The sequence below is a fragment of the Temnothorax americanus genome, unplaced genomic scaffold (assembly GCF_048541705.1).
Source record: "Temnothorax americanus isolate GAGA-0224 unplaced genomic scaffold, ASM4854170v1 Scaffold8, whole genome shotgun sequence".
NCBI lineage: Eukaryota > Metazoa > Arthropoda > Insecta > Hymenoptera > Formicidae > Temnothorax > Temnothorax americanus.
This window is the reverse complement of record NW_027509802.1, coordinates 6,306,291-6,333,365: the sequence shown is the minus strand read 5'-3', so window position 1 is coordinate 6,333,365 and position 27,075 is coordinate 6,306,291. Positions and strand designations below refer to the sequence as shown.

At 41.0% G+C, this 27,075-nt stretch overlaps 3 protein-coding genes and 1 pseudogene across 10 annotated transcripts in view; 2 read left to right on the top strand and 2 right to left on the bottom strand.

The window, feature by feature from the left end:
* Ttll5 (Tubulin tyrosine ligase-like 5) overlaps nucleotides 1–16,785 on the bottom strand; it is a 184,687-nt gene extending 167,902 nt beyond the window's left edge. Inside the window, exon 1 of one of the 7 annotated variants that reach the window (XM_077423646.1) lies at nucleotides 15,915–16,785. The gene's annotated coding sequence lies outside the window, so the exon portion shown is untranslated. The remainder of the gene's footprint in view (nucleotides 1–15,914) is intronic. The other 6 variants (XM_077423649.1, XM_077423645.1, XM_077423644.1 and 3 more) reach the window with 6 other exon arrangements.
* LOC143907328 (uncharacterized) overlaps nucleotides 1–27,075 on the bottom strand; it is a 156,163-nt gene that overhangs the window by 36,886 nt on the left and 92,202 nt on the right. The gene's annotated exons all lie outside the window — the stretch shown is intronic.
* On the top strand, nucleotides 4,605–6,881 carry LOC143907304 (uncharacterized). The gene is made up of 3 exons (XM_077423987.1): nucleotides 4,605–4,860; nucleotides 5,447–5,561; nucleotides 5,672–6,881. The coding sequence occupies exons 1-3, from the start codon at nucleotides 4,605–4,607 to the stop codon at nucleotides 6,228–6,230; spliced, it is 930 nt and encodes a 309-aa protein (XP_077280113.1). The 3' UTR covers nucleotides 6,231–6,881.
* Nucleotides 18,289–20,189, top strand: LOC143907123 (brefeldin A-inhibited guanine nucleotide-exchange protein 2 pseudogene; annotated as a pseudogene). The gene is made up of 3 exons (XR_013259724.1): nucleotides 18,289–18,420; nucleotides 18,605–19,938; nucleotides 20,052–20,189. The product of XR_013259724.1 is annotated as a brefeldin A-inhibited guanine nucleotide-exchange protein 2 pseudogene (transcript).

Genomic DNA, 27,075 nt, shown 5'->3' with positions numbered 1-27,075 from the left:
CCCCCGTCGATCGCAGCCATCGCGGAACAAAAAGCAGAGTGTCGATCTCTCTCTGTAATAACGCTAATGTTTCATCTTCGACAACGTATCGGCAACGACTGACCGCTTTTGCGGTATCGCGAACACGTTAAATCCTTTTCTGTATCGCCCGTTTGAAAGCGCGCTGTCCTTGTCTATCACTACGAATCCGTACTTGCATTGCCAACAATCGTGGCACAACGAGCAAAATTCATCGTACAACATGTCGGTATTCACGTGATCGTTGTACACGTGTTTCAAATTGGTACCATCCTGTTTGAACAGGATCAGCAGATTCGCGTTGTCCCGTATCAGATGTTTAGGTATTCTCGCGTACGTCTGACAGAGATAGAAGGAGTCGACGCTCGAGTGCCTGCCCATTGAGAAATACTCTCTCACAGCGTCTTGCTTATCGCACGCCACGTCATCGAAGACGAAGATCGAGTTTGGACGTGCGTCGCTCGGTGGAATGACGTCACTGTTATTGGAGAACGTAAAATAGCCGATTTCGTCGATCGATGTCAACAAATTCTCCAAATATCGATATTTCGGATGTTGCAGCGATTTCGAGTACACGTACACGTTTTCGAAACGTACACCGTGCGGACTTTCAAGCAAGCTAATCAGAACGTTGGTTTTACCGCAATTCGAAGGGCCGCAAATGATCGCGCGTATAGTAGTCGGTAACATCGTACCGTGCTTGCGTTTCTCCACGTTGCCCCCCATCGACCGTGATCTGTCGTCGCAATTCGTCACGCGAATCGCCAACGCACGAATCTCATTTCTTTCCGCACTGCGACTTTCTGGCTGACTCGAACGCCTATTTATAGGCGAGCGGAACCGCGAATCGCTCAGTAGCAAAAATGTTCGTCCTACTGTCGAGATCTTCCGATATTCGCGACTTGAGCGCCGAACAGCTGCAATTTGTGCCGAAAACCGTTCTGCTGCAAACGTGCGGCGATCACGTCCACTACGTATGGGACAAGCTTCCGAAACATTTAAAGGCGGATTTGGAGGTTCAGACATATCGTCGCTGTTACGAACATTACAATCGACCGTGGCAGCGAACGCACATCGACGGTCCCGCGCCAATGATAAAAGATTGCGGCAAATGTCAACGAAAAAAAATGGTGGAGGCCTGTTAAATCGCACTTCTGTTCGAATTACACATTCCCAGCTATCAATTTTGCGGTCCGGGAACTCGTTTACAAGAACGATTGGCAAGAGGCGATCAAGGTATTAATCCATTGGACGCGGCGTGTCGCGAGCACGACATAGCCTATTCGCGTAACCGCGACCTCACCGAGAGACACGCGGCGGACGAGATACTCGCTGCGGAAGCGCGAAAACGCATTACCGCGAGAGATTCGACTCTCGGAGAGAGAGCTGCCGCTACAGCCGTTTGGGCGACCATAAAGGCTAAAACAAAGCTCGGAATGGGTTTGAAAACGAAAAAATCGAAAACTGTGAAGAAAAAAAATCTAACGAAAAAACGGATATTTCCGACAGCAAAACGAGGCGGCGTATTGCCGATTCTACCGTTGTTGGGAGTTCTCGGTTCTCTGGCCGGCGGATCGGCGGGAGTCGTAAAGGCCGTGAACGATAACAAAGCCGCGCGGCGTCAGCTGGAAGAGATGCAACGTCACAATCGCGCCGTGGAAGGTCGCGGACTTTATCTCGCTCCGTACAAATACGGACGAGGGCTGTATCTCGGCCCACACAAACGCGGGCGAAGAGTATCGTCGAAAATAAAAAAAAAACGTCAAAAAGACGTTAAATATGCCCGCGGGTATTACGAATAACGTACAATTGAATCGACTGGCAAGGCGTTTGCGCGTACCGTTCTTCAGAGGTGTCTTCATGCGTGATTCGTTACCGATCGGCGGTGTACGTCGCGAAACGAGAGCGGTATCGTGAATTTGGACGACGCAGCGGGTCTCGGTACTCATTGGGTAGCGTACGCGAAGAAGGAAGATCGAGTCGTATATTTCGACAGTTTCGGCAATCTTCGACCACCGAAAGAATTGGTGCGATATTTCGGGCCGAGCGTGACGAAGATCGAGTACAATTGCACGTCTTATCAGCGATACGATCAGAACATCTGTGGACAATTGTGCCTGCAATTTCTCCGGACGATCGACGCTAATTTAAAGCCTGACGGTACGCCGTGGTGACTCAGTATTCGTTAACGGTTTCCGCCGACATGTCTATAACGTTCACGCTGACCGGGAAGAGCAGCATCCTCGCAGAGCACTATTTTCCCGCAGTGGATCTGAGCGACGGTGACTACGAACTCGGTCTAACGTGCTTTGAGACTTATCACACGATTCTGAACGTGAATTCTTCGAACAATAAATTTTATTTCGACGAGGATGACACGGAAATTACGATTCCCGAGGAATCGTACGAGATACGAGCCATAAATGAGTTTTTGAAACGCGAAATTTCACGAAAACGCCCGCGACGCGTAAATCGTTCCAACGATGATCGTACGTCGGTCGCGAATATCGCGCGAGAGGCGACCGCTCGCGCGAACGGCTACGAAGACGAGACCGCGGAATACCCGATAGTGCTCCGCGCAAATTACAATACGATGAAGAGCGAGATCAAGTGCGCTTTCAGAGTGAACTTTAACAAACCGAACAACGTTGGATCGCTGCTGGGATTCTCGTCGAAGCGTATATTGCAGCCGAGACAGTGGCACGAGTCGGACGCGTCGATTAATATTATCAACGTAAACATTATCCGCGTGGAGTGTAACGTAACCGCGGGTGCGTACAGCAACGGCAAACGTGTTCACACGATACACGAATTTTCACCGAGCGTACCACCGGGATATAAGATATCGGAAACGCCGGCGCAGATCATTTATCTGCCGATCATCGCACAAAGCGTTACGGATCTAACGATACGCGTCACAGATCAAGACGGACGATTGCTCGATTTTCGAGGAGAAGAGATCACCGTCAGATTGCACGTACGACGGCTACAGCGATAACGCGCGACGTGTGACATGCTCGTGTTGAACGACTCGGAGCACGCGACAAATAAGAATATCTTTACGACTGCGACGATCGACGATATCATCAAATCGACATTTGGTAGCGTTAAAACTGAGACAAAAACAGAAACGAGAAAGAAGCTCAACGCATCGAACGTTAAATTTTTACAATCTCTGGGATTCGTGATACGAAGCATTTGAATGATGACTGAAATTCTTAACATCGGAGGCGAGCCGGTCTTTGACGATCGCATCGTCAAGATCGAGACTCACACGTACAACCCGTACGCCAACACAACGTTCGAGTATAGCGACGAGATACGAATACCCATACAACAGCAGGATCTGTATACGTTGCCGTGCAAAAGTTTTCTCTACGTCGAAGGAACATTGACGGTGACCGGAGCAGCCGGCCAAGCCGATAACGTGGTATTGGGAAATAATTGCGTCGCGTTCATGTTCGATGAAATTCGATACGAGCTCGACGGTGTGGAGATTGATCATTGCAGAAACGTAGGAATAACCAGCACGCTCAAGAACTACATAACGATATCGTCCGACAGAAGCGTGATCCTGCGAAACGCGAGCTGGGAACCACATAATAACGCGAACGGATACTTCAATTTCTGCGTACCGCTCAACCTGTTACTGGGATTTTGCGAGGATTACAAACGCGTGGTGATCAACGCTCGTCACGAATTAATCTTGATACGATCGCGCACCGACAACAATTGTCTGATGGGAAGTCTCGCGTTGGAACCTACTGTCAAACTACTCAAGATACAGTGGCGAATACCTCACGTGGTATTGAGCGAGGTCAACAAGCTGTCGATGCTGCGCACCTTGGAAAACGGACGATATCTAAGTATGGGTTTCCGTTCGTGGGATCTGTACGAGTATCCCCTGTTGCAGAACACGACCAAGCACTCGTGGGCCATTCAGACCGCGACTCAGCTCGAGAAACCGCGATACGTCGTCTTCGCTCTGCAAACGGATCGGAAGAACGTCATGTCCGCGGACACGAGCCGATTTGACTACTGCAAATTGACCAACGTGAAACTCTACTTAAACTCGGAAGTCTATCCGTACGACGACTTGAATTTGGACTTTGGTAAACACAGACGGGCTATTCTGTACGATATGTACGCGCGTTTCTCCAAGGGTTTTACGGATACGAATATCTCAAACCGAGTCTCACCGTTTCGACTTTTCTACGTAACGTTCGTTGATCATCGATTGCTCTCGACAAAACAAATCCGTCAAAAACGTTACCGTGGATGTCAGACTAGAATTCGATTGCATGGAGAACGTACCGTCGAATACCACCGCGTACTGTCTCATTATACACGATCGCGTGATCGAGTACAATCCGTTGACCAACGTAGTGCGCAAAATAGTATGAGTGTTCGCGGCAACGTCGACGAAAATTTTCTCTCTCTTTCCATCAATCTCCGATACAATTATTGAGAGGGGTAAGGGAGGGGGGAAGTATAAATCAGAGTGTCGCAAGACGGTTTGCAGAGTTGCGCGTCATTCCTTTCGATTGACGCATCGACGAGCGAGAGAAAGATAAAGAAATCTCGTCATGTCCGTACCAACGTTCGTGGACCTGCAAGGATTCCTCGTCGGGATGAAATTTATCGTGAAGAAGGTGGCGGTGCTGAGAAAAGGCTGCGTTCTGACGCATCACATCTTTAATTACCCCATGCCGTGGAATCTCCTCACAAAATCCGACAAATCGTGCGCTACCTGGTTGATTCGCAATCACCATGGATTACGATGGGAAGACGGAAACGTGCCGTACAGTATGGTAAAACGCCTGATTACCTCGGCCGTGCTTGGTATAGAAGAAGACAAAAAAGAAGACAAAGAAGACGATGACGACGAGATGCCGACTCTTGTGTACGTCAAAAGATGCCAAAAACGAGAATGGCTGGTCGATCTGCTGGAGAATTATGCGCGAAAAAACCTAATCGTCGAGACTCTGGATGCGCATTACAAAGATATCGAATCTTTGAATAAACTAGATGACACCAATACTATGCGATGCGGAAAACATAAAAAGAATTGCGCGTTACAAAATGTAATAAAACTATTTAACTGGTGGTGGCGCGCGACGCCATAAAGATTTGCAATCTTTTTTTAATAAATAAATTATATATAACTTTTTATAGTGTTTTATTTCTTACTCCCCTTCCCTTCTCCAATCATCATCGTTAGAGTAGGCTTTACTTCCCCCTCTCCTAAAAAAATCCACTGCGCAGTTCTATAAACATTATTTCCCCCTCTCCCTTTCCCCCACCACATCATTACTTCGGGAATTGTCGCGTATACTCGATTAATTTTATATGATCAGTCTTGTCGCGATCGTTTGTACTGACGGTCAACTTCTCAGAGCCTAGAGAGCGAAAATGTTCTCTTTTGAAGGATGCAATAGCAGCAGCAGCAGCAGCAACAACGGTGCAAAACGCATGAATACCATGAATTATTACGTGCCGATTCACGACGTTGAAACTCAAACGTATGAGAAGAAATGTAATAAGTAAGTTTCGTTTAGGATAAAAAAAACATATAGAGCCTACCCCAGTTTTTATATCTTAGCAAATTGTAATACTTACAATAAATAAAACTAATTTCATTTAATTTATACAGCATTTCGTTGGATCGTCGCGCGGTTCGTATACTCAGCAGACGATACGCGCTGACAGCTACGGAATACAAATTCCTCGAAATTGGTATCAACGTGGGTCCACCGAGCTACGTGGAGATCGCCGTTGAAGATCCTCGCCGAGGAAAGGAACTGCTGTTGTCTCTCGAAACGTGGAAGGCACTATACGAGCAACGGCAAAATATTCAGAATTTCTTTCGCAATGACTTCAAAGATATCCATAGTTTTATAAACGTTGGACCGCTAACGGTGAGAGTTTGTACGGTTAATAACATCAAACTCATACGTCTCGAATCTGCAAACGTATGCTTGAGAATGATCAAATCGACGATGCATCGTATGTTCGATCTCGATCGGTGCATCGATGCGAGATTCGATCGTTTGATCAGAATATTTGCGACGGTCGATGCAAAGTTTGCCCAGTTCTCCGATATCGCGTCCACTGTGAAGGATCCCAAGGAAGCGTCGAATGTAATATACGCTAGCGATGCGTTCAATACGAATCAGATCGTCGATTGTGAGCTCGCAGCTTTAGTTTTTTAGTATGTAATATATATTATGTAAAAAAAAGAGTTAAATAAACAGGCTTTTTTACAACTAAATAAACGATGTAATTTCTTTGCGTGCATGTCCATCCCTACCTATATTTTATCAAATGTTGTTTACGACGAACATGTTCCAACAGGTTCGATGCGTTATCGGGTCGATCATCGTCCCGATGACGTAATTTTTTTTTTTTTTTTTTTTTCATTTTTTTTACGTACTGCGTCGTAAAAAAATAGCGTGAAATTGTTTAGTCTACGCGATAACACCCCCCTTTTCCTCGAAAATGTTGTTTACAACGAACATGTTCCAACAGGTTCGATGCGTTATCGGGTCGATCATCGTCCCGATGACGTTATTTCTTCCTTTGTCTTTAACGTACTGCGTAGATAGATTGTTTTTTAAGTATAAATCATACTATATTTTCTTCGCGCGCATTTCTATTCGAGCCGTATATGCGACGTCCGCCAAAACTCCGACTGCTTGAATTTGCAATCAAATATTGTATATCATAACATAGAAGCGAGACACCGATGTTGGCCGACATCGGCGCTCGCAGGTGTAATGCGAGACGTATCGCGACTATCAGTTTTATACACCGCCATTATATTTTTTTCTCTGGCGACTTCTGCAACCGTCATTGAATTCAGTTTCGTCGAGTCCGCGCAAAGTGTTACACGTATATATTTTTTACGAGTTTCTTGTTTTGTGTTTGGGTGATTAAACTAAGTTTCTTGTAATGTCTCCGCGCGAACCTTTTGTGCCTAAAGACATAGAAGACAATGAAATTTTGAGGGGGCCCGACGCTCCCCAGTTTGAAAACGCTGTAGAGGTGTTTGAAGAAAGAGGCGCTCCTCCCGCGCCCCGGCTTCCGTTTGGGGCACAATATCCGCGCCCGGCCGCGCGCGGAGGACCTGTTCCGCCTGACGAGGGGTCGATTTCCCCTGATGGACGAGGCGCTGATTGCCTACGCAAACCGCGTAGCGAGTTTGTAGAAATAAAAACGTCTACTACTAAAGAGTATAAGTTTAGTGCGCAACCGCGGACTTCCACGCGGCCCCCGCGGACCCTCGCAGACCCCCACGCGGACCCGCGGCGCGAACGCGAACGCGGACGCCCTCCCCCCGCGCGGACCAGCGGTGCGGACCAGCGGCGCGGTTGAGTCATCCCGGTGAGTCATCCAGGTGAGTCATCCCGGTGGTATGCCAAAGTCACCCCTCGTAATCCGATTCCCCTGTGTAACCCGATACCCCCCCCTCTCCCTCAACCCCGCGAAATCCGATACCCCTGTGTAACCCGACACCCCCCCCTTCCCCTCACCCCCGCGAAATCCGATACCCCTGTGTAACCCGACACCCCCCTCCCCCTCACCCCCGCGAAAATCCGATACCCCCCTCCCTCACCTCCCCTCGTAATCCGATACCCCCTCCTCCCTCACCCCCTCACCACCCCGCGTAATCCGATACCCCCACCTCCCTCACCCCCTTACCCCCCCGCGTAATCCGATACCCCTCCCCTCCCTCACCCCCCTCGGAGCCCCCGAATTGGAACTCCCTTATTACCACTACTCACACACACACACACACGCACACGCACACGCACACGCACACGCACACGCACACGCACACGCACACGCACACGCACACGCACACGCACACGCACACGCACACGCACACGCACACGCACACGCACACGCACACGCACACGCACACGCACACGCGCACACACACACACACACACACACACACGAGGGGGGGGTGCAAGGGGGCCTTCGGCCCCCCTAAAACTCTTTTAGAACTGTCGAAAACAACCGAGAACTGCCTAAAATCTTCAGCATAACACATTTTCACTAAGTGTCGTGCTGGACGTAACTATTAAAAATTATTTTAAAAATAGTAAATAGTCGGAACTATTTGTAAAAATGATCCTAAAGCATAGAACTCTTGTAGAACTATCAAAAACAATCGTTAGAACTGCGGAAAATCATCAGCACGACACATTTTCACTAAGTGTCGTGCTGAACGTAAATGTTAAAACTCTTGTCAAAACTGATAATATTCAATGCGTTTTGGTACTTTAGAGAAAAGGGTGTCGTGCTAGATTCGCGAAGTTAGCACAACATTTTTTCAATTTCGATTTTTTAATATAAAGAATGCGGAACTCTGTTTAATTTTTATCAGGAACTGTAGAACTATGAAAAGTGCTACTGGAACTCTTAGTAAAAATTCCTATAAAATTCGTAATTTATTGCTTATCCCCGTAGGGTTCGCAATCTACTACCAATACTATCCTTCCCCTCTCACTTTAACCCTTTAGACCAACGGCTTAACGTCTCTTTCCGAAAGACGGAACCCAGTTTTCTCCGCACAAGAGCCTATCTTGCACGGAGAGGCGCAGCTATCGGAAAAACATTCCATGCTTACATGGCTCTAGTGGACTCGAACCTGGTTCCTCAGATTACGAGTCTGGCGCTCTACCACTAGACCACACTGCCGCCCTACTGGAACTCTTACAAAGTATTTTTTTGAAATTCAAAGAATGTCGTGCCAACTTCACAAACGTCTCCTCCCCGGCAATTTTGACGTTTCAATTTTTGCACCTTTGTCGTTTTCACTTTATACCAGTTGAACAAAGCGACGTAGACCAAAAATGTCCGTATAAATTTTGTAGCCCAGGGTTCGCTCTTTACAATGGTATACCACATTTTACTAAAATTATTTGTTTTGTAGTTAAAAATCGGCACCAAAAAAATAGTGACAACTTTGCTCCGGTCTCCCCTACATTTATGCACGACTATATATGGAAAATATTTCTCAGTTCTGTAAATTTCACTTTTTAGTGAAAGAAAAACGATGCAAAAATGATTCTTTTAATTATTTATTTTTTATTATTTTTCTTATATATACAAACAGAAATTACAGAAAAGGAAAAATATATATATATGTGAACATATTTTATATATAATTATATCTATATATTTAGGGGAGACCCGGGGCTATGTGTCCACACTTTACACTTTTTTCAAGTTTACTATAAAACTATAATAAAGATATTTGGATATTTTAAAATTTTAATGGTATAACCTTTCAACCTTGCTATTAAAAAAGAACATAATTAGAATCGTTAATCTTTTACCAATTTAAAGAGATAAATTTTTTAAATAAGCAAGTCAAGCGTAGCCCCATATGCGGGACTATCTGTCCACATTCGAGGGGCTATCTGTCCACATAATAAAAAACACATTATTTATATTAATTTTTATGCTTATTTGTAATATTATTTATTATTAGTATGATAATATTGAAAAAACTGCCTAGTTGGAGTCAAAGCAGTAGTAGGCACTTTGTGTAGATTTTTTGACAGGATTCCTGCATGGAGCTGACTTTTCTTTATATACGGTAGCATCAAACTGATTTTGAGTCCGTTGCAAAATTAATGTGATGAGTTTTTTGTCCCCTTAATTTTTTAATCTTTTTTTTATTTGGTGCCTTTACTTTATCCTCGGCAGCGTTTGAAATAAAAAATATTTTATAATTTAAGACAAACTCATATATGTAACTTGACGTGTATTTTTAAAATAAAAATTTGGTGACGATTCTTGAATCGCAGGATCAAGTAGCTGTTGTAGATCACTTTTTCACAGTAGCGAGTGAGAGTCCGAACATTTATTCTAAAGTCTAACGCTGTTTTTGCGAAAAAATTTTCGCTCGATTTTTATTTTTTTAATCACTCTAAGTATAATTTTATATTTTATTGGATATATGTTTACCTTATCCGTCTTTAGGATGTTCTATAGGGATAGGTCCAAAAGTCATGGAAATCTTAAAAACACCGATATTAATTCTCTAAAGATCCAAAGACAAAAAAAATGTATACAAATAGTTACAAAGTCTAATAAAATGTAAAAAACGTAGATTTAGTGACCGTAAATAACTGTCACTACTATTTTTTTTTAAACAAAATCTCGGTAAAATAATTTTTGACATTGAATTTGCCCTGAATTTAACTTAAAAAAATTAAATCTGTAAAAAATTATAAAATAAAGTAATTGCTCTAAACTCGTAATATTTCAGTCATATATATATTCAATAATATATAAATTAAGTATATTATATAAACATAAAAATTATATTTTTATTATAATGATATTTGCTATATAAATATATTAATAAGCTACGCAGCTAAATGTGACAACACTGTACAATCCAAGAGGTTGGGAAGCCTGTACTTACACAAATCTAGTAAAGGCTCCTAGGTAGCGATCATGTAACTTTTTTCCTAGAGCGGAAACGTGAAAAGTGAAAACTTTTATGTAACTATCTCTTTCTATTGGTGTTGAATAGAAAGAGATAAACTTTTCACTTTTCACATTTCCGTCCTAGGGGAAAAGATACATGATCGATCCCCTAGTTCCGGTAACTTAGCCGGTCAACTTCGACTTTATTAATTTTTTTTTTCTTTTTTAATCGTTTGTTGGTCGTTTGTTGGTGATTGTTGGCCTAATTACAACGTTTGTTGGTTCTTAATTTTTTTGTAAATTAAAAAAGAAAAATTAACGTCAAGTTAGCCGGAAAAATCTCATTTTTAATTAAAAAACGGCCTAATCGATGCGTAATCGTTTGCTGATGATTGTTGGTCTAATTTTAGCGTTTGTTGGTTTATTATTAGTCTTAAAAACGAAAAATTATCTCGGTAATCGACACTGAACATGCTCTGCGACCACATGCGCATGCTCAGTGGCCGCACGCGCATGCAAAAGTGCGCGAATTTGAAACGTATGTATACTTATATAATGCATATCACTTATTGTTAGCTTTCAATGATAAATATATCTTATATGATATATCAAAGTACATACGTGGGCGGGAGAGTTTTGGGTAAATATCCCGTTTAAAGGATCCACTTCTGATGACCTTGAATTTGACATATATTGTCAAGGACACCCTCCCGAGTAACATGCAAGTGATTTTAGTCGGGCTTTAAACAGTTAAATACTACCTACATAAGTTAGATGACGCGCTTTAAAAGTATTTAACTGTTTAAAGCGCGTCACTAATCTATAAAAACGGGGGTGGGGGTGAACCTAGGTTCGCGTGGAAAGTGTATGCGTGAACTATTTCGACATATTTATTAGTCATTTATACCTTTTAAAACTCAAAATAGCTGCTATATTTTCCAAATTTTTTTTGTTTATAACTTTTTAATAAAAAGCGACCCCGGACTAAAATCACTTGCATGTTACTCGGGAGGGTGTCCTTGACAATATATGTCAAATTCAAGGTCATCGGAAGTGGGTCCCCTAAACGGGATATTTACCCAAAGCCCTCCCGCCCACGTATGTACTTTGATATATCATATAAGATATATTCATCATTGAAAGCTAACAATAAGTGATATGCATTATATAAGTATACATACGTTTCAAATTCGCGCACTTTTGCATGCGCGTGCGGCCACTGAACATGCGCATGTGGTCGCAGAGCATGTTCAGTGTCGATTACCGAGATAATTTTTCGTTTTTAAGACTAATAATAAACCAACAAACGCTAAAATTAGACCAACAATCATCAGCAAACGATTACGCATCGATTAGGCCGTTTTTTAATTAAAAATGAGATTTTTCCGGCTAACTTAACGTTAATTTTTCTTTTTTAATTTACAAAAAAATTAAGAACCAACAAACGTTGTAATTATGCCAACAATCACCAACAAACGACCAACAAACGATTAAACAAAAAAAAATTAATAAAGTCAAAGTTGACCGGCTAAGTTACCGGAGCTAAGGCTCCTGGATAGCCACCACAGCCATATTGAATTTCTTGCTATCGAGGCGAGAAATTACCCTATTTTATGTTGCGGTATTTTCCGAAATAAAAAGACATTTCAATAAAAAATCACTATAGATCGTTTCAGCACACTTCTAAAATTGACCGGATACTATTCTTTTCCCTCGACAATAAACAAACAGCCATAAAACGAAGCCTAAACATACGGAAAAACAAGCCATTTTCGACTATAAAAAGGAGTGGAGAATGTTCCTTCCGCATATGTATTTCTTGCAAATCTTATACGGTCAATTTTACGAGTTTCACGAATACGTTAAACGTTATAGCACAAGTACAGAGCGAATAATAAAGAAATTTAACGCAACGTAAAATAGGTTGTCAACATGTCACAAGACATAATTCTCCATTGGAGGGAGTGAGAGGAGAGAGTTCTTATTTCTGCCGCGACGGTACGGCGCCACCGTCAACGCAGAGTTCTCGGCTCAGGGACCAGGAGCCTTAATGCTATTCGCTCCGTGCGTTTCAACGCCATCTACCGCTATCGCCATGCAATAAAAGTGGAAACAACGATGAGATATGATATATGTTTATTATTATATGTTGATTATTACCAAAGCTTCTTGTGCAATAGATGCAGTGTATTTTTGCTTCCTCATAGAGGAAGCTTTGTTTTCGTAAAAAAAAAAAAATTTTTTCTTTTTCTGAATGTGTTGAAAATGTTCTAAAATGTCAAAAAATTGCAATTTTAAAAAATGTCTGTATGTATGTATGTGTGTGTGTGTGTGTGTGTATGTATGTATGTATGTGCCAAACTTACCGAAATTTCTATAACTCCAGAACTAATCAACCAAATCTTAACGAATTATATATGAAATAGGGGTAGAAAAAACTGAAGAATATAATAGAATTAATAAAAATTGCTAATATAATCAAGGGGCTTTTTTAATAAAATTTCGAATTTGCAGAAATGTTTGTTTATGCTTTAATTTCCGCAAATTTGGAGATATCGATCTATTTCTAATTTTATTATATTTTACAGTCTTTTCTACCCCTATTTCATATATAATTCGTTAAGATTTGGTTGATTAGTTCTAGAGTTATAGAAATTTTGGTAAATTTGTTCTAACTCCCGCAAATATTGAGATATCGGGCTTTTTTATAGTTTTTAAGTGTGCAAGTAGAATCCTTTGCTCACAAAGCTTCCTATATGAGGAAGCCAAAAAAATAAATACTAATAATTATACATTAAATAAAATAAAAACTTCCTCATATACATTAAATTTATACATTAAATAAAATAAGCTTCCTGCAATAATGAGGAAGCAATGTGCAAGTTTGTAATTTGCATCCTTTTTTACATTTTACTGTTAATAATTTCGGTAAGTAAAAATTGATATACGCGCATAATCTACGATCGTTACTATATAATTGGAGGTTGACTGCACAGCGGTATTTATGTCACTTTAATTACTGGAACTCCTATTTTTTATATCAGAAAACAATAAATAATAACTACTGCTAATTAAATATTGCTTTAAAAAATGTCAGTAATAAAAAGTAAAAAATGACGCAACAACTACGATGACCCATTTTTAATAATAATACGTCTAGTTTATTAGATTAGGAAAATATTCCACCCTGAGTTCACTATTCTCTCACCCGAGCGCTTTCGTAGCTCGTGCTATCCCCTCCAACCAAACGCACAGAGCGAATATTGGAGGTTAGTGGAAAAGCTTGTTATTTTTCGAGTATACATGCTTCACGGACGGTGCAGCTGATTGCGGTGTTGTCACACTTCCATACTGCATTAATCTTTTTGCAATATCTTCAAAACTATGTTGTAAATGATCGTGTTAAATTCTGCTTTTATTTTGTTTGTTGATCTACTTGTGTGTAAAATATCACTATATTCGTTACATTTTTTTTTCCACTTTTCTCTGTAACGCCATAAGGTTACATGTTAAAACTCGATATTAAAAAATCAATAACTTTTTATCTAAACTGTGAATTAATCTGAAATTTAGCCCCGAACTTTGAAAGAGTATACATCAGAATATGATATTAAATTTTCATCAACTTCGTTATATTTTGCCTAACTATATAAAACATCCTTGGAAAGTCTTTCTTTTGTAGTTACGCGCCATTATCTATTTATAAAAGAACAATTCGTCACACATTGAAGTGTGAACACATTGCCCCATCAAAAATAGGACAGATAGCTCCGACCACGTTTTTCAGTCTTTAATATGTTGCCAATTTTAGATTATGCGGAATTAAGATATGACGCTTCTCACACCTGATAACTATATATTAATTGATAATATTATGAACTGCTTACTTGAGTTAAACTACTGTCGCACAGCAAATTTTTCGACCATCGAAAATGTGAATAATTGTTTTCGCTTTTCTTTTAACGTATACATATAGCGTCTGCGAGAAGCATCGCAAAAAAACTAACAACGTATAAATCTCTTACGTAGAGCATTTCTAAACTATTTGTTACAATGGTAGAGACGTCTCTGTCTTTTAAAACTTCAGATAGCAGTACTGTGGACACATAGGCCCCGTAGACAGATGCCCTGGTCTCCCTTATACATGTTTTTATGTAAAAAAATTTTACTAGTATAAAATAATTATTATATTATAGGTACTATATAAGTATAAATTTTTGCGGCTTAATTAAGAAAATCTTAACACGTTCTATATATGTATATTTTTCAGTACATTTATATTCCGATGTATTTATTACTGTGCATTTACATTTGTTATTTATATATAAGTTATATTTGTATATCAAGTCGCATGGGATCAATGTGACAGTAAGTATAACGAATTACAGCCGCAATAAATATTTCTATAACATTTTAACATTAAAATAAAGCATAATTTAATAATTTCTCTTCAATTTAAAGATACTTTCTGTGAAAGACAGCCGTTTCAGCGTTCACGCTTTCTGATTTCGAGCTCATGCAATTATGCAATGCAAGAATTAATCAACGGCAAAAAAAATATCTTTCGAATTATTAGTAAAGTAAAACTGTTTCGAGAAAGACAAATTTTTACGCTGCTTCTTTTGAAATTTAATCCGCTCGAAACTAAAAGTACTTTGCATGTATCTCGCTGAAAGGCGTGTAGATGCGAACGCTATACTTGGCGCGAGACACTTTATATACCGTGCCTCTTGATTGAATTGGAAATAACATTAAAAAGGTGAAGAAATATAAATTTGTTGTATAAAATATACTCTTTTTGCAGTAACGAATACGTGGCGTTGATTTTATAAAGTTTACCTTTATACGTGTCTTCTAAACGTGGACTAAAGTAGAAATTTTAAAAAAGAAATCGATGCGAGCGCAGTATCTATATGTTAATATCACTCTCTCTCGCGTGTAATCCTCGAAAACCAAGATCGGTATGAAGATAAGGAGTTTAACACGAAAGCAAGTTAAACATTTTTTTTTTTTTTAATTCAATGACAGACTCGGTATAATTATTATAAGATTTAAATATATTATTTATTTACGCGGTAGTTTCGATGAAGAGGATTGAAGAGTGAACCGTCTTTAAGGCCTACACGCCTTCCTGACAAATTAGGTGCGTTCAGCCGATACTTTGCTAGCCTAGCAATCGTGAGCAGTCGCTCGTTTTCGCTCGTTTCCTCTCCTTTGACCCAATGAATTAAAAGGAGAGAAAACGAGCGAAAACGAGCAACTGCTCACGATTGCTAGGCTAGCGGAGTATCGGCTGAACGCACCCATTGTTATGTCGAACTGTGTCCGTTAGCAACACTATCGAATTGGATATCGAAGCGCCTGTCACATTGATAGAATAGGGCTTGACGTATTCGACGCGTGTTTGTCAAAAATATTGAATAATCAGCAAGTGAATCGGGACTCACCGCGATTCGCTCGGATCGTGACTTATTGCCCATTGATTTTGCCTGGTAAATCGACGACGCATCGCGAAAATAACTCCATTTTATCATAATCGCGGACGCAAGCCGGCACTAATCATAGCCATATCGTGGGAGAACGACTACCCAACTACCAGCGACTCGCCCGGGCAGCGACTACTACTACCCACTTCTGTCAATCGAATGTTAAATACCCGCGTACAGTCTCTGACAAAAGTACTGACACGGTTATGCCCGATCTATAATGCCCGATCTACAATAGCTGTAGTAATGGAGGATTCACACTGCGTCCGATGTTCGACGTACGACGATCCGACATCCAATAGGAAATTTTTGTCTCTAATAATAAATTCTGTTATTGGATGTCGGATCGTCGTACGTCGAACATCGGACGTGATCGGACCCAATGTGAATCCTCCATAAGCCTCAAGCTGTAAGAAATTGACCAATTACAGGCGAATGTGAGGAGAATAATCGACTGTGATTGGTCAATTTCTTACATCTTGAGTCTTACTACAGCTTACTACAGCTATTGTAGATCGGGCATAATACAATATAGCTGTAGTAGCTGTAGTAAAGGTGCGAATTCATGAGACGCTCGTTTCAGCGTATCGCGAGATCACGTGATTTCGATCCGACGCTAGCGTCAAGCAAAGAAAGTTGGATTTTCTCAGCTTCAAGCGTCAAAGCCAAAGCAGCGCGAAGACGCCGAAATTTTGACGCTGTTTTCCTTTTCATGAATTTCAATTGACGCCGGCGTCACGTGTGGTCATGCGACCTTCTTGCCGCTGAAAATGAGCGTCGAGCGTCAGCATGAAAAAGCACCTTAAGCCTCAAGATGTAAGAAATTGACCAGTCACAGTCGATGGGTGCTTTCCAGCAAGCGACACAACTCGACACAAGTATCGTTTTATCTATGTTGCTCATTACCAAAAAAAAAGATAGAACGATGCTTGTGTCGACCTGTGTCGCTTGCTGGTTCCCCTCACATTCGCCTGTAATTGGTCAATTTCTTACGGCTTGAGGCAATTACTACAGCTTACTACAGCTATTGTAGATCGGGCATTATGTGACCACTGAAAACATATAAACTAATAGCGTTTTATACTGTTAAAACTAGTGCAGCACCAGCACAAGTGAGAATTATCTGAGTTTTGATGTAAATGGAAAGCAACTATAACCCCTTGGTATAACCGGAGTCGATTGCTTGAAACAAGGTGAAAATTACAAAAGTAAACAGATTTTACTAGATTTCGACAAATGAAATCGTAGATATGCTAGTGAATTTCCTCACTTTTGTAATTATTACCTCATTTCAAGATACACAATCGACCCCCCGGGGGGGTCTATTACATATCTTTTCACGAGGTAAAAATGCGAAAAGTGAACAGATTTACTATCTCTAAAGGCCCGGACACATAGAAAAACTTAAGCAGTAAAACTCAAGCATTAAGCAAATCAGCCAATCACAGTCAAGAACTTAAGGCACGGCCCTAAGCAGTAGCAAATCCATTACCGTTGATTTCTTACTGCTTAAGTTTAACTGCTTAAGTTATTCTATGTGCCAAGGCCCTAAGGGTCTTTTCGTTGCAAAGAAAATTTGCAAAGAAGACAGAATGCTGGCGGAGTTGCCAAAAGAAATTTGATTATGCACACTTTATTATGCACATTTTATTAAAAAATTATTATTGTGTTAGTTTTTGTATATATGAATTTTTTAAATAATACATGTACTTTTCTTACTATGTACTAAATTATGTACTAAATAAAAAAGTCATTAAATATTAAAACATTACTTGAAAGTTTGAAACAAATGTTTTATTGTACTTTATTTAATTTTAACCTTACAGTTTTTAACCTTCACCCAGCTTTTAACCCTTAACAGTTTTTAACCTTCTAATCTAATTATAAAAATAAAAATGTAAGAAGATATGCGAACTGTTTTGTTAATTTTAATTGTTTTAACGAGTGTAAAATGAACTTAAATATTGTAATACAACTTTGGATTGCGTAAATAACATATGTAACATAACTTAATATCAATATAACATTAATTTCATACAAAATAAAATTTTTTTCCCTCACAAAATAATTATTACAATTGACTTAAAGTGTGAGGTATCACAAAACAAAACATTAAAAATAATACAAAAAAAATAACATAAGTAAAACAAACAGTCTTATTATTTGTACTACAATTTGAAAATAAACGAGAAAATGTTGCAGTTTCTTCCCTTAGGAGTGAGGTTACTTCAAAGCGTGCTACACCAGTTCGCGAATCTAACCTGAACGACCGCGCCGACCCACCTACGAAAATACGAACCATGAGCGCCGTGAGCTCGATGCGGTCGCGATCAATGACGTCACTTATTATGACGTTTTGAACGCGACCACGACGATCGCGGTCGTAATGTAGTGGAACAGGTTTGGAGATTCGTATGTATTTGACCGGAAATGAATATCCGGGAAAGAATCTACCATATGAAATTGGGTATTTATTTAGAATAGCTACTGCACCTCAAATATCGATGAAATTAGGCTTTATATTAAAAAAAATTAATATAAACGTTTTAAAAATTATTTTATAGTGAAATAAATAAATATACAGACTAATAAGCCTGTAATTATAAGCGATAGTTGCTAATTAAGTTTGTGACTAATATTCTGTCTTGCAGAGGACCTCCGTAACGAGATCAAAGATGTACCAGCTGTGCAGGGTAAAGAGGTTATCTCAAACGCCCTGCTACAGCCCAATTGAGCGACTCAAATGTCATTACCGCTGAGAAGTACTTCTTGCCATTTGAATCAGCATATCAGAGCTAGTCACTACGGATTGTGGTGACACTGCACTGGACTGCCTGCAGAATAAGTTAATCGCATATAGCCATCTCACTGGCAATGTGCCTGATTCAACGGAGCCTAACAAGCTGCTGATTGTGCGCATTGTCGAGACAATCTGCGGTTGCTTCACCGGTCCACAGACCGATGAGAGTGTGCAGCTGCAGATTATTAAAGCTCTGCTGACTGTAATGACAAGCCAGCAGAGGTGTGGAGGTACACGAGAGTACGATACTGTTAAACAATTCGTACTGTTTACAACGTTTACTTGGCGTCGCGCAACCTGGTGAATCAAACAACATCCCGTGCGACTCTCACGCAGATGATCAACGTGATCTTCGCCCGAATGGAGACTCAGGCGGAGGAAGAGATCGTGAGGCTTGAGGGTTCTGTCATAGCGAATGGCGAAACTGAAGCCAAGGTTAGTCCAGAGAATGCTCCTAGTAATGATAACATTAATTCTCAAACAATTGTCAAGAGTATTCTTGATGATGTAATAAAATCCGTGGTGCCATTGGAAGAGGAAGTCAGTTTGGAGAACGGTAGTCCGGAGAACAACGTGACGAGGCAGCCGCTGAGAATGACAACATGGTAACTGCAAAATTCACCCATGTGCTGCAAAATGATGCAGTCCTGGTGTTTCGCACTCTCTGCAAGCTCTCTATGAAACCGCTGCCGGACGGCACTCCCGATCCAATATCGCACGAGCTCCGTTCCAAGATCTTGTCGCTTCAGTTACTTCTGGGAATCTTGCAGAATGCCGGTCCAATATTGCGCTCTAACGAGATGTTTGTTATCGCCATTAAACAGTACTTATGTGTCGTGCTGTCAAAGAATGGCGTGTCTTTGGTGCCGGAAGTGTTCGAGCTGTCGTTAGCGCTGTTCCTGGCGCTGCTCGCCCGTTTCAAGATGCACCCTAAGATGCAGATTGAGGTGTTCTTTAAGGAGATCTTTATGAACATCCTCGAGACCTGTAGCAGCTCTTTTGAGCACAAGTGGATGGTCATACATGCGCTTACGAGGATCTGTGCGGATGCCCAGAGCGTCGTCGACATCTACGTTAACTACGATTGCGATCTCAGCAGCGAATCTCTTCGAGAAGCTCGTCAATGATCTCTCTAAGATTGCTCAAGGTTGTCAAGCTCTGGAGCTAGGTGCATCGCCAAATCAGGTGCGTTATAAGAAAGAGGATGACAGGATAGGTGTATTATTTGGAACAGAGAATGTTCTTCGAAACAAGCAATATAAAGTTTTATTTGTAATATTAGTGTCTTGCTCTTTCAGGAGAAATCCATGCGCATTCGTGGTCTCGAGTGCCTCGTGTCTATTCTGAAATGCATGGTGGAGTGGAGTCGGGATCTTTACGTAAATCCCAGCGTGCCAGCGGATCAGCAACCATTGTCACATCCATCGGATACGATGCCGGAGATCTCGCTACCGCGTTACGGCAGCGCTGGCAGCCTCTCGTCGGCCAATTCCAGTCTCCAGTCTGACTGGCAACAAGGAGGTGCCGGACTCGCCGGAGCAGTATGAAGTACAGAAACAAAAGGAGGTATGGGAGGCCGGTATCGAGATCTTTAGTTGGAAGCCCGGCAAGGGTGTGCAGTACTTGCAGGAGCAAGGACTGCTCGGTACTTCGCCGGAGGACGTGGCCAGGTGGCTGCACCACAATGTGCTCTATCTAAATGAAGATGGAGATGTATATAGGGACCAGCTTTTTCACGGTCACATCAAAAAGTTGGCAAAGGTCGTAACTCATCCAAATCACAAGGACCTACACATTTTAAAAGTTCATCATTACGAATGCCACTGGTCATGGGCGCAGGCTGAATTGGCTGTGATATCGGCGTATAAGACTCCTAGGGATAAGTTGCAGTGTGTATTTCGTTGCGCGACTACCATCATGAATCTCCTCTCCATGGCGTCGAAAAGAGGCATACCTGCTGCCGACGATCTGACTCCCGTGCTGGTCTATGTCATAATCAAGGTATGCGATTGAAAAGAGAATTGTGATTTTAGCAAGAAGAGTGATTGTTAACGTGTGCTTAATTTCAGACTAATCCGCCGTCGTTGTATCGACTGTTCAATATGTAGACAGCTTTTACGGGAATCGATTGGAGGGAGAGGAACAACATTGGTGGACGCAGTTCTGCGCCGCGATCGAGTTAAGACAATGGATTAACAGTTTCTCAAGAGTATCACGATAAATAAGATTAGATTCGATGCTGGTGATAATGTAGAAATGTATCATAATCATAATTTGACGATTTCATAAAGAAGAAGACCAATATCTTTGTGTAAAGCTAGCTGAAGAGTTTTATGCTTTCAGTATCTTAATTAAAATTCTTAAATAGCCTCTTAAATAGTCTAACTGTTAGTTCTTTCGCACGTTATTATGTAACATTAGCAAAGACTGAATCAGATTATACATAAAGTGTGGCTTTATCTTTATTTGTAACTCTATTGTACAATTTCACAAGACATCGAAAAAAAAGAAACGTTTAGATATTCTATAATTTATGTGTAAACAATAAAGAACTTATAGAGATTGATAACCATTTTAGCAGGATAAACTGTATTGGCGTACTCTTTCTACATGCGTACCTTCCCCAAGAGCTGAGACTCAAACCAGATCCGTGAAAAATATCGCCACTTTCGTAGAGTTTTTGTACAGTTTTACTCTAGGAATATAGAGAAAGAAAGACTTCGGAGATTTTTATCTGAATCGATCGACATAAAGAGAGAGCATAGTAAAGAAGCTAGCTTTCGAGAATTTGAACGCATAATACTTTGTTATAATACTATGAGCGAATTAGTTTACGTCACTCTGTCAAGTTCTAATATTAAATTACTAATAATATATCAATATCGGTAGTTTAATAATAATAATAATACATTAAAAAACGCTCAATTTAAAAGTAGGGCAATCCTAATAAACGACTGTAAAAAAAATTCAAGGTGGAACGCAATGGACAATTCGGTTGCTCTGACATGCAAACTTAAATGGCAAGAAGTACTTCTCAGCAGTAATGACATTTAAGTCTCTTTTAATTGGGTTGTGGCAGGGCCTTTGAGATAACCTGCTCTTCACCCTGCACAGCTGGTACATCTTCACAAACTTAATTAGCAACTATCGCTTATAGCTACAGACTTATTAGCCTGTATATTTATTTATTTCAGTATAAAATAATTTTTAAAACGTTCATATTAATTCTGATTGCAGACGGACCTTCGGGAACACTAGCGCCTTCTTCTTTTAACATGAATAACTAAAAATCTATATTTCGGCTAATTACCGAGTTTATAAGTATTTAATTAAAATTATCTGAGTGACTCACAAACCTTTTTAATCACACTTCATAACTCTTCATACAAAATACAAACGATTCCGTATAAAAACTTTTATTAATTTATCTATTTCGGCTAAATGCATGGTGTAAAAAGAATTAATTAATTACAATTAAACGAATGACTCACAAACCTTTTCAATTGCACTTCAAAAGTCTTCATACGAAATACAAACGATTTCATATGGTAAATTTTTTCCCGGACATTCATTTCCGGTCAAATACATACGAATGGTTTGGAGTTTGGAAGCGTTGCGAGCGTTGCGGTCGATAAGTGGAACGCACCCTTGGAGGGTCAAGTGTACCCTAAACTGAAACGATTTGTTCCGTCGCTGCTGACGACACCTGGGAGCATCACCAAGTCATAGGCCAGGTAAATCGTTATTCTATCTCCTTTCGATTTCACGTTGATTCATCGGATAGATTGCATCAATTCAATATGATTGTTTCAGGTTGTTACCACGCACTCAAGCAATAGTACAAACGCTGCAGTCGCAGGGAGTCGTGTCCAAATACAAACTGCTAGAAATCTGGGGTTTGGATGAAAAATGTGACATTTTAATTTATAAAATAATGTTTAGATTTTATCATAGAGTAGACTTCTATACAATACTAGACCGCTGACAGGCATCTCGGCCGTGATGCTTACCGCCATGTTGATTTTAGTCAAGATATGCTATACTACAGATTCTATACAAGTGGTTTTATACAAGATTTCTATACAATATAATCTGGCATATACAAAATGTCCAAAAGAAAGGGTTTAATACTACAGGAGTAGTGGTTCGATTTCGGCATTCAAGTACGGTACACGTTGAAGGCATGACTTACAAACTTATTGATAACATGTACTAAATATTTAGGCCCAGTTCAACAGTGGCCAGTTAGCTTAACTAGTAGTTAACTCTCACTCTCTGTCTCTTTTTAACTCAAAGGTTAGATAGAGACGGAGAGTGAAAGTTAACTACTAGTTAAGCTAACTGGCCACTGTTGAACCTTAGTAGTCGACGGTAGAAGTCGACTTTTTGCTCTTAGGGATATTTCGACCAATGAAATTGTATAGATACTCTAATAAATTTTCTCACTTTTCGCATTTTTACCTAGTAAAAACATACGTAAAGCAGCAGAGGGTCGATTCTGTATCTTGGGAGGATGAGGTAAAAATTACAAAAATGAGGAAATTTACTAGAGAATCTACAATTTCATTTGTCGAAATCTAGTAAATCTGTTCACTTTAGTAATTTTCACCTCGTCTCAAAATAGAATTGACCCCCGACACATATGTACACTTTTCGTAGAACGTAACATGGCTTCTGCACACAGGACGCGGAAACGCTTGCCGCGCGGCAAGAAGCGACGTGGTAGCCAATAAACTTTTAGTTTTTATGGAAAAGCAACACGTTGATTGGCTATCGCGTCGCTTCTTGCCGCGCACTCCGCGCAGCAAGCGTTTCCGCCACTCAGTTACCGACAATTACAGTCAAAGGTCTAATTTTTAAACGGCTTTATAGATCGCAAAATCCTTTTACAAGAGTAAAGTATAGGTACTAATAAAGGGTGAGAATGTAAAATAATTAGTAATAATTGAAAAAAATAAATGTTACCTCATTTTCTAATATAAACAGTTGTATAAGTAATATGTACGAAATGAAATGTTCCCACCCTTCAGAAGACGTGCACAAACAATAACGTACCTTTGAAATTGAGATTGAAAGCCTGGAATAAAAATGAGACGTTCGAAGAAATTATTACCTATAACCATGTCTATCCTTGTCTATCATCATTGTCTATACAAGGATAGATATAAGAATTTGGTCGGTAATACAAACGGCTTTAGGATCCCCTTATGCTAGGTCTACAATGCGAGTCGCAAAGTCTTGAGTCGCAAGAATTGACTAATTACAGTCAAATTTGAGGAGAATAATCGACTGTGATCGGTCAATTCTTGCGACTCACGACTTTGCGACTCGCATTGTAGATCCAGCATTACGGATTCGTAATAACAAGATTTCTCATAAAATAAGTTACATAGATTCGTGAATTTTTTTTTAATATACTCTTTATATAATAATGCAGTGCGCTAAAGAGCCCGATTTTGCATTTTTTCTTTTATTAATAAATAATAAAATACGGGGTTAAAGTGCAGTTTAAACTGCACTAGTGCATAAAGTGCACAGAGGCTGACAGAGGTCTCTACCGTAGAGGTTGCTACTTGCTACTGCCGCTGGCAGCATTTCTAGGGACACTCTCTAGGGACATTAGTCGCATCACTTGGCAGATGTTGCTTCCGCGCTCGTCGCAATGACGCCTTCCTTCTTCCTTCGCCGGCGACACGAGGCACGAGGCGTCACCGCGTCGGCAGTGACCGGCTGGTGTCCCGGTCTCCCGGTGTCCGTGGTCGGTCCCTCCGAAGCAGTCGGAAACGCGGCAGGCACACGAGGACGAGACAAGGATTAGGAGAGTAAACGAGAGAAGAAAGCGTATACAGGGTGTTGCCCTACACGTTGATGGTCGTGCCACGCCGCGTCGCGTCGCATCACTCTCCCTCCCATCCCTCCGTTTTCGCCATTGCTCGCTGCATTTCTCGCTCTCTTCCGCCGCGGTTGACAGCAGTCCCATCTGATCGACTGATCACGTTTTCGCACGCGATCTGAAGAAGGAAACCTACCCTTGCTTACGCTCTTATTTCCCAAAGGCCCACTCTCTTTTCCATGTCAACGACACGCGTGCTGCCAAGGCCAGCAGCGAGTTACGCCCTCCACGTCGTTGCTGCCGCCGTCATTATTCGGAAATTGTTATTTTTGTGCACGTCGCATTCGCGCTACTGGGGGATCTCGACGAGAGGAGAGCCTTCAACGGCGTCGGGCGTCAGAAGTCGCGGCGGAGGAGGAGGACGACGTGCGATTGGGTCAGCGGCGTCGCTCCTGACAGCCTGAGATGAGCGACCATGGCTGCATACATTTGAATAATTTTAAAGCAGCCAAAGGTATCCAGCCATACAAAGTGATACACTCGTATTTCGTGACCAGTACATCGACTGAGGCGCGTGTCAGGAAGGTACGCCTGTCTTTTTCTCGCGTGATATTTGTGATCCAAGTTTTTTGTCACGCACTTTTCAGGGATCTTCCACCCAGCTCCTCCTTACGTCTCGCTTGCTCACTTTCGTTATGTTTTCCCCGTCTTTTTCTCTGTCGATTTGACTGTTTCTCTTTCTTTCTTTCTTTCTTTCTTTCTTTCTTTCTTTCTTTCTTTCTTTATTGGTATGTACGTATTTATATTTAATCTCCCTGTTGTTCATTAAATGATATTTAGCGCATGAAATCTGTAAATATATTAAGAATAGTGTATTATTATTTTTCGGCGAGAGCTGTGGCGGGACATTTAAAATGTCTGCTGTGTCAATGCAACATGAGATTTTAGAAACAAAGTATAAAGATGACGAGATGATTGAAAATTGGTCGTATGGATTTACGTGACGCTTAATATTTTGACGATTAGTTTATACAATATTAACTGAATTATTTAAAACTCATTGGTAATTCTTCAGTTTAGCTACAGCAGCACAAAAAACGATGAACTTAGGTTCATTCGACGCGTTTTTGCACGAAACGAAAGAATCTGGCAGAAAAAAGTGTCGCTCTGTCCCGCGACGCGAGATACTAATCGTTAAAGTTGACAGGAATCAGGTTATGATTCCTGTCATACCGACGAGATGCAGCGACTAACGACCATGCCCTGCGGCCACATGCGCATGCTCAGTGGTCGCACGCGCATGCAAAGTGAAATATAGCAGCTATTTTGAATATTGAAAGGCATAAATAACTTATATATATGTCGAAATAGTTCACGCATACACTTCCACGCGAAACTAGGTTTACCCCCACCTCCCCCCTGCTTTCGGCGGATGTGCGGTAGCCCGTTCCTTGTTTACGTGTATACTGTTTATGCATACACAATATATATGCGAAATAGTTCACGCATACACTTATTTCCACGCGAACCTAGGTCCACCCCCACCCTCCCCCTGCTTTCGGGGGATGTGCGGTAGCCCGTTCCTTGTTTACGTGTATACTGTTTATGCATACACAATATATATGTCGAAATAGTTCACGCATACACTTTCCACGCGAACCTAGGTCCACCCCCACCCTCCCCCTGCTTTCGGGGGATGTGCGGTAGCCCGTTCCTTGTTTACGTGTATACTGTTTATGCATACACAATATATATGTCGAAATAGTTCACGCATACACTTTCCACGCGAACCTAGGTCCACCCCCACCCACCCTCTGCTTTCGGGGGATGTGCGGTAGCCCCTTTCTCGCTTACGTGTGTACTGTTTATGCACACACAATATATATGTCGAAATAGTTCACGCATACACTTTCCACGCGAACCTAGGTCCACCCCCACCCTCCCCCTGCTTTCGGGGGAGGTGCGGTAGCCCCTTTCTCGCTTACGTGTGTACTGTTTATGCACACACAATATATATGTCGCTACCGCACATCCCCTGAAAGCAGGGGGAGGGTGGGGGTGGACCTAGGTTCGCGTGGAAAGTGTATGCGTGAACTTTTCAATACTCAAAATAGCTGCTATATTTTCCAAACTTTTTTTGTTTATAACTTTTTAACGATGAGTAACGAGCGACGGCTAAAACTTTCCGAAGGTCATTCAGGAGGGTGACCTTGACAACATATGTCAAGGTCAAGGTCATTGGGGCTGGGTCCGCTATTATACATATTTACCAAGTGTTTAAAGCGCGTCATCTAACTTATGTACAATAGATTAAATGACGCTTTTTTTTAACGAAAATCACAACTTCTATAAAGCAGGACACACACGTGTGTGTGTGCCCTGCTTTAACGAAAATCATTAAACAGATAAATCGTGCAGAATAACCAAGCATCTCGATTCAAGCAATTAGGTCTCACGCTTGGAGTTTCTTTAATTTAATTATGCGGGGG

Coding starts and splice junctions, on each gene's coding strand:
- LOC143907304 (XM_077423987.1), top strand. CDS start 4,605: ATGTCCGTACCAACGTTCGTGGACCTGCAAGGATTCCTCGTCGGGATG. Junction 4,861..5,446: donor GATTACCTCGGCCGTGCTTG/GTATAGAAGAAG, acceptor TCTCTTTTGAAG/GATGCAATAGCAGCAGCAGC. Junction 5,562..5,671: donor TATGAGAAGAAATGTAATAA/GTAAGTTTCGTT, acceptor TAATTTATACAG/CATTTCGTTGGATCGTCGCG.